This window comes from Narcine bancroftii, chromosome 4 (genome assembly GCF_036971445.1).
Source record: "Narcine bancroftii isolate sNarBan1 chromosome 4, sNarBan1.hap1, whole genome shotgun sequence".
NCBI lineage: Eukaryota > Metazoa > Chordata > Chondrichthyes > Torpediniformes > Narcinidae > Narcine > Narcine bancroftii.
This window is the reverse complement of record NC_091472.1, coordinates 55,643,011-55,655,858: the sequence shown is the minus strand read 5'-3', so window position 1 is coordinate 55,655,858 and position 12,848 is coordinate 55,643,011. Positions and strand designations below refer to the sequence as shown.

General features: G+C 39.6%; 1 protein-coding gene across 4 annotated transcripts in view; it reads right to left on the bottom strand.

Moving 5' to 3' along the window:
* angel2 (angel homolog 2 (Drosophila)) overlaps positions 1-12,848 on the bottom strand; it is a 50,473-nt gene that overhangs the window by 17,497 nt on the left and 20,128 nt on the right. For all 4 annotated transcript variants that reach the window (XR_011355713.1, XM_069931323.1, XM_069931321.1 and 1 more), the window contains 2 exons: positions 1,136-1,205; positions 335-753 (listed from right to left, as the gene is read on the bottom strand). Coding sequence is in view for 3 of the 4 variants with exons in the window: in XM_069931323.1 (XP_069787424.1) it covers positions 335-753; positions 1,136-1,205 (489 nt within the window). In the remaining variant the exon portion in view is untranslated. The remainder of the gene's footprint in view (positions 1-334; positions 754-1,135; positions 1,206-12,848) is intronic.

The window sequence follows — 12,848 nt, the reverse complement described above, 5'->3', positions numbered from 1 at the left end:
AAACTATATAAAAAAAAGCAAAAGTTATAATTCCTTGCTTCCAATCTAATTGGTTATCATCATGTGACTTATCCTTCCAATTAGTCACTTTAGCATCAGAAGGGCTGTGACCACGATTGACTAGTCACATGACAATAAAAAAAACAAGTCTTTTTTTTAATTTGAAAAGTGATTTTTGTTATCACAAGGTTACATTCTCCTTTGTGGAATGTATCTTTCGATTTACAAGTTATTAATATAGTTTGTGTGCATTTGCTGTTCTAGTTTCTGGAAAGGATACCCCACTATCAAACCTTTTTAAAAAAAAGTATTTTCAATTAGTTATAAGTTGTACCTTTCCAATTGGAAGTCCATCGTAAATAAGTTTCCCATTCCTAATAAAGTTGTACAATGGGGAATCAGGAACAGAGTTGAAGTCTCCACACAGAATAATTGGCCAGTGACCACCTTTCCCATCAGATGCCAGTTTGTTAATTTCAGCCAGGAGAATTGCAAGCTGAGCCAGCTTGATGTCCCCTCGACGTGGATTGTACAAGAGATGAGTATTTGCCACGCATAGTCGAGCAGCAGATTGAGAAAGTGTTGGTTGTAGTAGCACAACAAGTCCAACATTGTCTCTGTCCAGTATCTGGATCATAGGGCGATAAAACTCCACTGGGCTAACAGAGACGAGTGAAAACTTTGAGCGTTTGAAACATATGGCACAGCCATCTCTCTTGTTTCCTGTCCGCATTTTGTACTCACAATGATAACCTGTACGATAAATAGAAACATGTTTCCATCATAACAATTGGCACATCTTTTAAAATTTGTTAGAATAGATTTCAGAGTAATGAAATTGAACTTGAGACAGGAAAAGTTCAATTTAATCTATTTAATTTTGACAATTCGTAGAATTTATGAGAATGATTTCCTAAAACAAACCTATTTTTTTAAATTTGATAAAGGAGAGGGCTTAGTGAAAGATCTCTGGGACGATTCCAAATTGCAAGGATTATGGGATGCATAAATTTCTTCAATCAAGCAACATTTAAAAGCAAATCAAATCTTAAGACTTTATTTTGTGCACTTAGATTTATGCAAAGAAGAATGCAAGTTAAGGCCTGTGGAGTGTACCACCATAACAATAACTTACCTAATGATTCCATTATTGGTTTCAGTTGCATTCCATAGTGGTTATTCTGAACTTCTTGTAAACACATAATCTAGAATAGATCAACAGTGATTCCACTCAGTGACTTGTTCATCAGGCATTTATCAGGCATCATGTAAAAATCATATATGCAGAAATTGTTTTGCTTCATTTTAAATGAATGTTACAATTGTCTCTTCAAAGCTACCACAAAGCTGTAAAGGAGGCAAGAATTTGAAAAGCATAGTCAATTTTTTACCCTTTTAAAAATTATTCCTATTACAGCGATGGAAAGCTTAAACAAAAGCAAATTATGCACTCGCTTCAGTTTTTCCTTTACACTTAATTTTTTAATCCTTTCAGTATTGTTCAGAATAAAATGTAGTTTGCCCACCCAACAAACAACCCATAATTATTTTATTTCTGCAAATGAGTAATGTCACCAATTGGCCTATTCTGTGGTGTCACATGAACACTGGTATTATACGTTTGTTTGAATTGAAGTTAAACATGAACTCATAATCGACCTTCAACTTCTTCTTCCCTGTAAAAAATAATCCCATTGTTTAGTGGTTGCAAATACCTGTGTGCAATTGAAATTGGTGAAATATTGTAATTCACAGTGACATAGGAATTAGGCATTAACCAGATTTTCATGCTCATTATTTTTTTAATTATACAACTGTAATTATTATGAGTGTGCCACACAATTACATATTGAAAATTAATTAAATGATGTGTAATTATTGAATGACATTGAACAAGAGCTGAGCTGCTCTTGACAATTTTTGCTTGACATCAAGTCCTAATGCAGTTACTAATTCAGATTTTCTGAGGTATTCCCATAAGACACAAAATATCCATGCCAAATTCACCTTGCAGAAACAATAAGGGTAATTTTAATCCTTGAAAATGAACAACTTTAGGTCATGGGAAGTGAAAAGTAAAATGCTTGTAAGCCATGCACAAATGCTCGCATAATAGCCAGGTGGGATGGAGGCAACCAAAATGTTGTAAGGATCAAACTAATTTTTTCAACATGCATTAGATTTCTCCACATACTGTAAGGTAAAACATCATGAGATGGGAATGTGTAGGGAGTTACCCTGTACAGGGCAGTAACAAGAAGGGGAGGTGTCCTTGTACTCCTGTTAGGTAAAACATCATGAGATGGGAATGTACAGGGCTGTAACAAGATGTAAATGCATCCTTGTACTTACAAGATAAGAGAGACATTGATGGATTGAGAGGCAGGAAGCTAGCAGGGAAAGGATAGCAACAGTTTTAGTCATTGGACAAGTAATGATATGATGATGTTCTAAGCATGTATCCAAGGGTATAAAAAATCACCATTTTGCTGATAACGGCAGAATGCATTCTCCGACTAACTTTGTTAGTCGCAAGTGTTACAATCCGGTAATAAAGAACAAAGAACCCTGATTTCGACTCAGCCTGGTGTTTGTCTCACTCATTCATGAACAAAGCAGACCTAACAATACCCAACACCCTCTGTGTAAAGATGCCTCTCAGGTTTCTTTTAAACTTTCTCCCCTTTACCTTAAATCTATGACCTCTAATTTCAGATTTCCCTATTCTGGGGAAAAAAAAGACAACTATTTACCTTATCTTTGCCCGTCATGATTTGATAAACATCCCTTAGCTTCATATGTTTCAGGGAGAAAAGTTCTAGCTCATCCAGCTTCTCCTTATAATTCAAGCTCACCAGTCCTGGCAACATTATCATGAATCTTTTCTGTACCTTTTCAAGATTAATGATATAATTCCTATAACTATGCACAATACACCAAGTGTGATCTCACCAATATCCTGTACAGTTGCATCATGACCTCTCTGCCACTGTACTCCTTGCCCTGATCAATAAAGTCAAGCATGCCAAATGCCATCTTCACCACCCTGTTTACCTGGAACCTAAAAGCCTGAGATTGTTTGATCTCAGAAGCTAAGCAAGCTCAGGCCTGGTCAGTACTTGGAGGGGAGACTGCTTAGGAACACTTGGTGCTATAGGTTTCTGTGAGGGCCTCTGGACAAATTGGTGACTCTCTGTCTGCCTTTTGGTAGACCAAAAGTCAAAAATTTTTTTGTTACATTCTAAATGTAGGACTACGTGACAATAATGGAACCGTTTCCTTTTTATCTTTCAGCTGCAGTTCAAGATTCTTTTATTGTTATGTAGTAAAACAGAAAATGTAGTATTTTACCACATTTCCTTTAGTTTGCCATAAGACAAAGAGTTGTTATTGTATTGCCTGGCACCCCTTATAGCAAGAGAAAGGGAAGGAAAAGCGAGTCCCTCATGCAAACCCCCAAGGCTCTTTGTTCCACAACACTCCCCAGGGCCCTATCTTTCACTGTACGAATCCCTCCCTGGTTTAACCAACTAAAGAGCAACACCTTGCACTGTCCAAGTTAACTTCCATCTGCCATTCCTTGGCCCACTTCCCTAGTTGATCTGAATACTACTGTCATCCACAAAGTTTTCAACCATGCCAACTACATTGACATCCAGGCTGTTAATATAAATGACAAACAAAATGGACCTAGCACTGATTTCTGAGGCAAAAAGTATCCAATCACCCTGTAACAGCTTTTGACCTTCCAAATGCAAGTTGATTCTCTCTCTCAGAATACCCTCAAGTAACTTGTCCACAAGTGACATTGGGCTCATTTGCCTGCATGTCCCTGGCTTAACCTTGCAGCCTTTTTAAAAGTCATATCATTAGACATCCTCAAGTCTGCAGCATCTCACCTGATGCATTTTGGAAGGTTTAACCATGTACTCTGCCTTGAAGTTTTTGGCAGGATTCTTAACAGTGTGGATGTCTAAATCCATAGATCTCTCAAGGTTGCCATGCAGTTTGATAGGGTAGTTAAAGCGGCTTATTGTATGCTGGCCTTCATTAGTCAGAGATTGAGTTCAAGTGTTGAGAGGTAATGTTGCTGGCTCTATAAAGCTCTGGTTAGATCACACTTAGAATATTGCATTCAGTTACGGTTGCCTCACGACAGGAAGGATGTGGAAGCTACGAAGAGAGTGCAGAAGTGATGCCTGGATTGGAGAATGCGTTTTATGAAGCAAGATTTCTCTTTGAAGCAAAGGATGAGAGGTGAGTTAGAGGTCTATAAGATTATAAGAGGCATAGATAAGATGAATAGACAGCACCTTTCTTTCCTGGGGCAAAAGTAGCAAACACCAGAGGACATCCATACAAGCTGACGGGAGGAACATTTTGGGTAGACGTTAGGGATAAGTTTTTTTTTAAAATATACACAGAGAGTAGTGGGTGTATGGAATGCATTGCCAGTGGTAGTGGTGGAGGCTAGTGCAATAGGGACATTGAAAAGGCTCTTAGACGGGAGGGAGTCACGTGATGGAGTAGAGGCCGGTAGGAGAATACCAGCCCTCTCCAGAAAAGAAGGAAAAAAGTGAGGAAAAAACAAAGCGCCAGACACACAAATCACAACAAATAAAAAATAAAGGTTTGGAGAAAATGGCACCAAAGAAAGAAAAGCCAAAAATAACGCCAAGAAAAGAAGAAAGAAAGACGCCAGAAGAGAAAGGTGAAGGCCTTACCTGTACGAAGAAGCAGGGACCCGCCGTGGAAAGAGGAGCCCACTCCCTGAGGTCACTGGATACCCTGCAGGGTCGCGACCCATCGAACGCAGGACTGCAAAGATGGCTCACGGAGCCAAACAGAGGTGCGCCATCGCGCATGCACGATGCGCACGACAAAGACAACACAGACAGTTAAGACGGGAGGGGGGACCAGCTGTGGAGTGGAACTCTACAGCACGAACAGCTGAGAAAGACCCGACAGCAGGGCAACCCAGCTGGAAGATACAGAAAATAATGGGAACAGAAGGGGTGAGAAAGAAAAAAGGAACCCAGAGACATAACAGATAACCAGCCCAGAAGAGGACCAACATCAAGACACCATAAAAAAAATACCCCACAAACTGAGACAAGCAGCCCAACAAGAAAGTCATCAGAGACACAGATACAAGGAAGAGAAGTAGAAGACACAAACCCTAGAGCAGACACAGAAGAAGAAGGAGAACATCAAGCTCTGCACAGAGAAATAGAAGATAAAGTGAATGGACAGTACATAGATAAAAAAAAATTTCAAGAATATATGGAAGCATTAAAAGAATGGCTGACACGAGAATTTAGTGAAACAAAAAGAAAAATGAAAAGTACAGAAGAAAAAGTGAGTAGAATAGAGCTGGTCATAACAGAAATAGGGAAAAGATTAGACAAGGTGGAAGAATGAGAAACAGCCATAGAAATGGAAGTGAACGACTTAAAAAGAAACTTGGAAGAAACTGATAAAAAAGTTAAAGAAACACAGGAGTTGTTAGCTCAGAAGATGGATATAATGGAAAACTATGATAGGTGAAACAATATAAAGATATTGGGCCTTAAGGAAGATGAAGAAGGCAAAGATATGAAATAATTTATAAAAGAATGGATCCCCAAGGTCCTGGGAATGCCAGAAATGCAGGAAGGAATGGAAATAGAAAGGGCACACAGAACATTAGCCCCAAAACCACAGCCACAACAAAAACCAAGATCCATTCTAATAAAATTCCTGAGATCTACGACAAAAGAAAATTGGAGAAGGCAATGAAAAAAATGAGAGAAGACAAAAAGCCACTGGAATACAAAGGTCAAAGCAATGAATAAAATGAGAGAAGACAAAAAGCCACTGGAATACAAAGGTCAAAAAAAATTTTCTACCCAGACATAAGTTTTGAGCTCCTAAAGAAGAGGAAGGAGTTTAATGCAGCAAAATCGATCCTATGGAAGAAAGGCTATAAATTTATGTTAAGATATCCAACGGTACTTAAAATAGTTATCCTGGGGCAGCAAAACAAGACTGTTCTCGGATCCAGAGAAAACACGAGAATTTGCAGAATGCCTGCAAGACAGAAAGAGAGATGAAGAGATGTAATAAGAACAAAGAACGACAACAAACTACATATAAAGAATAAAAATAATGCATCAGTAAGAACTAAGGAGGGGAAGAAAAGGGAAGAAAGGAAGTAAGGGGGGAATTAAGAGGGTGAGCTTTGTTATATGTGAAGATAAAAGTCTTTTCTGGAGGGGGTTGGGTGGGAGAGAATAACAGTCACTGCGAAATCAGTTGACACGCGAGCGGGTTCGCAATCCAAATGGAGAGGGGAGTTGTGGTTGCCCGGCAAGAGACAAGGGGCAATTCAGAGAGGGGGGGGGGGACATTTGGGGTTAAGGAAATTTTAGATGTGGGAATAGTGGAAATATTTTATGTTTTAGAAATGTTGTCTTACAGTGCGTTCAAAAAAAACAAATGGATATGGGGGAAAGGTGGTGATGAGGAAGCAAAAATGAGAGGTAAACAAAGTATGAAGTGGCCATGTAGAACTATATGTAGTTATTGTAGTGCCACAACAAATAATTGAATGATTTAAAAGTACACTACTGAGATTTAAGTACATTTGGGAGGCAGAATTTTGATGTAAAGAAATACAACCTGTTGTGAGTATCAGAAATGTGGGAGGTGGATTTCCATTGAGTAAATTGACGTCCTGTTTTGCGGAAACTGCCAAAATGTTTGGCCTGGAAGTCAGCCTGAAGAAAATGGAGGTCCTCCATCAGCCAGCTCCCCACCATGACTACCAGCCTCCCCACATCTCCATCGGGCACACAAAACTCAATACGGTCAACCAGTTTACCTATCTCGGCTGCACCATTTAATCAGATGCAAGGATCGACAACGAGATAGACAACAGACTCGCCAAGGCAAATAGCGCCTTTGGAAGACTACACAAAAGAGTCTGGAAAAACAACCAACTGAAAAACCTCACAAAGATAAGCGTATACAGAGCCGTTGTCATACCCACACTCCTGTTCGGCTCCGAATCATGGGTCCTCTACTGGCATCACCTACGGCTCCTAGAACGCTTCCACCAGCGTTGTCTCTGCTCCATCCTCAACATTCATTGGAGCGCCTTCATCCCTAACATCGAAGTACTCGAGATGGCAGAGGCCGACAGCATCGAGTCCACGCTGCTGAAGATCCAGCTGCGCTGGGTGGGTCACGTCTCCAGAATGGAGGACCATCGCCTTCCCAAGATCGTGTTATATGGTGAGCTCTCCACTGGCCACCGTGACAGAGGTGCACCAAAGAAGAGGTACAAGGACTGCCTAAAGAAATCTCTTGGTGCCTGCCACATTGACCACCGCCAGTGGGCTGATATCGCCTCAAACCGTGCATCTTGGCGCCTCACAGTTTGGCAGGCAGCAACCTCCTTTGAAGAAGACCGCAGAGCCCACCTCACTGACAAAAGACAAAGGAGGTCTTTGTCAAACCCAACACCCAACCCCAACCAACCAATTTTCCCCTGCAACCGTGTCTGCCTGTCCCGCATCAGACTTGTCAGCCACAATCGAGCCTGCAGCTGACGTGGACATTTACCCCCTCCATAAATCTTCGTCCGCGAAGCCAAGCCAAAGAGAAGAAAGAAATGAGTGCTCTCCCATAGATTCTCAAGGTGGGGCATGGGAATATTTTTGTGGGGTGCGGGGCTTAAGAAGATTTTAGTGGGGTGTAGGAATATTTTGGAAAATAATTAAAAAGTTGGTTTGAAAAAATTAAACTCGTTATGTTGGTGTGAAAGAGGTGACTTGGCAACACTGTCAATACAACACAATTGTGGAAACTTCCAAGTAAAATCATAGTTCTTTTTATTTTCACAAGGTGTTTTTTTGCTCTTCTGAGGTTTATCTGTTCTTTCTCTTATTTTAATTGTTGCTATCCTTGGTTAACATTATATTTTTTCTGACCGGTCTTATTATCATCCATTCCAAATCATCTCACTGGCAACAAGGATTTCAAATTATCTTTATCTCTTTACATTTTCAGTTCAGTACTGAGTGAGACCTGTATCTGTATGCATCTTTGTGCACTAGCGTATTAATGGGGGATCCACCCCAGGCGCCAGCCTGAGGGGGATGCCAAAATTGGGAAAAAAAATAGGGACCCCAGAAAGTAAAGCACAAGGCTAGTGCAGTTTAAATGCACTCTGTGAGAAAAAAATCTCAGAAACCGCACTAGTAGTTTTTTCTTGTTTTTTTAGGGTCAGTATTCTTCCTTTGATTTGATCATTACTTTTATTAAATTTTTCAATTCTAAGACAAAATACTGATTAATCTGTTCCAGGTGTTACGAGCCCAGAGGACCCCAAAACCCAGCAGCAATAGATATTCACTAAGACAAATGGTTACTTAAACAAAAGTTGCTTTTAATTATCTTTAAACATGTAAACAGAATCACACTTTAACTTATTACTATTGACTTAACTAACCTAACTTAACCCCCTTCTAATTCTAAGCACATGTATATGTACTGTGTGTGTGAAAGTTCAGAAAAGTTATTTGGTTCACAGTCTAATCTCATTTCTCCAAGTTCACTGGTTGCAGGCAATTCTTATACTGTGAACTGAATTCAACATTTATAAAGTTCACCAGGCTTTGGTGCTTGACAGGTAAATGGTTACCGCTCAGGAAGGTTCTTGTTGGTTTTCAGAGAGATATGTTGTACGCTGGACGCCCACAACTGATTCCCTTTTAATCAGTCACTTCAGTGTCTTGCTGAAGAAACTATCCCCCTCAGGGTTCTCCAGATGATAACCTCTTTCTTTCAGGCTCCACAGAGTTCCTTTTTGTTTCTCTTATTTCAAGTGAAACATTAGACAGCCAGTCCTCTCCTCTAGCATGAACCACAAGGGTTTTGACCAGGCTGATCTAAGCAGTCACAACCTGTCTTCCAAATGGGGTTTTTCACAAGCTTGCCAGCTGCTGCTGCTGACTGTATCTTTGCAGAACTGATCTCTGTGAGTGTCTCTCTCTCCCTCTCACACAGAGAGAAAGCTTGTTCGACTCTCTCTGCTTGCAAAATCACATGATCCTCTTAGAACAGCAAGTTCCATTTGTGGCTCCGACAAGTTATTTAACCTGTTGCCTTTTTGTAAACAATAATTCATTAGTGAAGTCTCTTGGGCACTCTCCAAAGCTTTTGCAAAGGCTCTGGCTGATATGTCTAGCATGAGCAGAGCTCCAGTATTTTAAATAAGATCTGTTTTAAAATATTTGTTTGTGACCTACTCTTAAAATAAAACCTGCCCCAATTTATCTCCCAAAATCGTATCTATATTCTGTCACACAGGGATCTTGTGTTGTTGTATATTCAAAATGAGCAGACCAAGCAAGCAAAAGATTTGTCAATATTCAGGAGTTCTTGAACTTTGGGTACACGATGAATGTGCAATTCTTTGCATATTATGCCAACAGACTTTGATAAATCAATGAATGCAGGGTGTCTTGAAGCTCATTTGAGGGTAAAACATCCTAAGCATGTCAATTAAAAATTGGAATATTTTAAATCACTGAAAGAGAATTTGAAAATAGATTTTTTTTTAAATAACCATTAGACTTAATGATAGACTTAACTGAAGTTTCAGTGCAAGAGCAGTTATTTGAGTTGCAACCTGATGAATCTGTGAAAACTCTGTTCAAAGAGAAAGGAACCATGATGTGACTGTTTAACAAAATCGAAAAGAAAAACCCAAACTCGTCTACTTTAGCAAGGGAACTATTGATACATTTTCCATCATCTTATTTAGTAGAATGTGGCTTTAGTGCTGCGAGTGATTTGCTACAAGCTAAGAGAAATCGACTGGAGATTATGGAAACATGGAGATTTAAGGTTGAAACTAACAAAATTAGTCCTTCGAATCGAAAAAATCTGCAGCCAGTGTCAAGGGCAAGGTTTCAGATTGTTGACATATTGGAATAGTAGTTGAATAAATCTGTTCCAGTATTCCCAACCTTAATTGCATTGAAATACACTTGCAGCAAATTATTTAATTAAAACTTCTTTTGAATATAACTTTTTTTCCGCTAATTGGGTGGGGGGTGCGGAGAAATATGGTTTTTTTGGAAAAATTAAAGTGGGGCCTAGAGCAAAAAAGGTGAGGAACCACGTCTGTTTAAACACTTAGCTTAAGTAAAGTCAAGGAATTTAACAAGCATATCATAAATAAAACACTAAGCAATTTACTATCAATATTTTAATTGTACTTTTTATCTGCAACTTGAGCTAATATAACAAACAAATACAAGGCAGGGCATCTCAGACCAGTGCTGTGCCATGGGAAAACTCGAAAACCACTTACTGTATCATAAGAGGTGCAAGAAAATGTACTCAAGTGGAGGTGTACTATCTCTGGCTTTGAAGTTTGAGCCACGACTGATGTCGCTACGTTTTAACCAAGACACAGAGTACTGCATGGAGAGCAGAATTCAAGAGATTGTCACTCTGTAGCTTAAAGGAGTGAAGGTGGAAGGGGAATAGGTGGCTAACGTACAATAAGAAAATGCAGGTAGTTCAGGAACTGAAACACATTTCATTTTAACCAATATTCATTTCAGAGTGCTAATGGAGCAAAGTTCATGTTTATTGTCACATGTATTAAAAATACAGTGAGAGGTTGTTTTGTGAGACCAGTAGGTAAAAAGGTGGAAGAGAAACTAGAATATTACAGTCCTTTATATTGTGCCATCTATATATTCCTACCAAAAAAAAGTACTAATCCCTTCTATCTGTAACCCCATATCTTTCATCCACATGCCTGTCTAAGAGTCTCTTATATGCTCCTAATGTTTCAGCCTTCACCACCAATCCCAGCAAGGCATTCCAGGCACCAACAACTCTGTGGGGAAAAAAAAAAGTATTTTTGATGTCTCCCCTAAACTTTCCTCCCTTCACTTTGTAGAGATGTTCCTTGATGTTGATCATTCCTATCCTGGGAAAAAGGTGCTGGCTGTCCACCTTATCTATGCCTCTCAAAATCTTGTATTAAGTATATCCTCTCATTGTTCTGTGCTCCAAAGAAAAAAGTCCCACCTCTGCTACCTTGCCTCACAAAACTTATTTTCTAATTCATGCAACATCCTGGTAAGTCTCTTCTGCACCCTCCCCATAGCTTCCAAGTCCTTCCTATAATAAGGTGACCAGAACTGAACACAATACTCCAAGTGTGGTCTCACCAGAGATTTATAGAGTTGCAACATGACCTCTTGACTCTTGAACTCAATCCTCATATTAATGAAGCCCAAAACCCCCAAGACTTTAAACTATCCTATCAACCTGCACAGGAACCTTGAGAGATACATGCATTTGGACCCCAAGGTTCCTCTGTTCTTCCACACTTTTAGTATCCAATCAGCCTTCTGATTTGACCTTCCAAAATGCATCATCTCACACTTACCCATATTGAACTCCATCTGCCACTCTTCTGCCCAACTCTGCATCCTGCCTATATCCTTTTATAACTTATGACAACCTTCAGCACTATTCACAACTCCTCCAACCTTCGTATCATTTGTAAATTTACTGACCCATCCTTCTGCTTTTTTATCTAGGTCATTTATAAAAATCACAAAGAGCAGGATCCCAGAATAGATCCCTGCAGAACTCAAGACTTGGTCTGCTACTACTCTCTGCTTTTTACATATAAGCCAATTTTTAATTCACACACCCAAGGCTCCATGGATCCCTGCCTCAAGATTTTCTGAATGAGTCTCTCATGGGGGACCTTGTCAAATGCCTTACCTTCATCAATTTCTCTTGTTACACACAAAAGTTTCCTCAGGCTTTTGAGATGCCGGTCCACTTTCTTGGCCATTGTCCTGGGTGGACCAGGACAAGTCACTGGAAAGGTTTTCACTAGGAACTTAAAGCTGTCTACTGTCTCCATTTCAGCACCAGACCAAGAACCTAGTACCCTGGGTGGTCCAACAGTTGTCAATGAGAAGTAGGACAGCATATTTAAATGCACGGCTTAAAAGGAGCGGAGAAGAGATGGTTTAAGATTCCTGGGACCAGGTCTAAGGGAGGTGGCACCTATATGGATTGCACCTCAACACAACTTGGACAAATGTCCTTACAACACACTCACTGATACTGAGTGGAGGCTGGTGGGAGGGAGGAAGGGTGCCACGATGGTTTAAACTAATTTGGCAAAGCAACATAGATGAAAAATACAGAAAATTAAGAGAGGTAATGACTAAAGAAATACAATGTTTTGGATAGGAAGTGACTGGTGTACAAGGAAGTCTAAGGTGTATTTACGTACACGCACTATAAATTTTAGAAGAACGTTAAAATGGTTGGGGACTGCAGGCACAATTAATCACTGGGATTAAGACTTTCTGGTAGCAGAGACACAACTTAAAAAAAAAATAGCAACAATGTTAAGAGCAAATCCAGGAAGAAACGTCTGCAAAATATTCAGGAGAACCTTCTTGGCCTGACATTTGCGTTGTCACAAAGAAGCTGACTTAGTTGAACTCGTTCTTGGAAATGAGCTCAGCTAAATTAACAAGTATTGTGGGGAGAAAATAGTCAAAATATGTCTAAAAATGTTATGGAAAAGGAGGTGATCCTATGCAAAATAATTAGTCAATTAGAAAAGAGGATGAGAGCAAGTCTTCTCTGAATAAATTCAAATTAAGAACACTCACAGAAGGAACAAGCCATTAGCTCTCTGAATTTGCTCCATGATGATAAAGATCGTGATCTTCTACTTCAAAAAAAATCTGCTACTGTATTCTATCCCTATATTGCCTGATTAATCTCACCTCCCAAAATGTATTAAT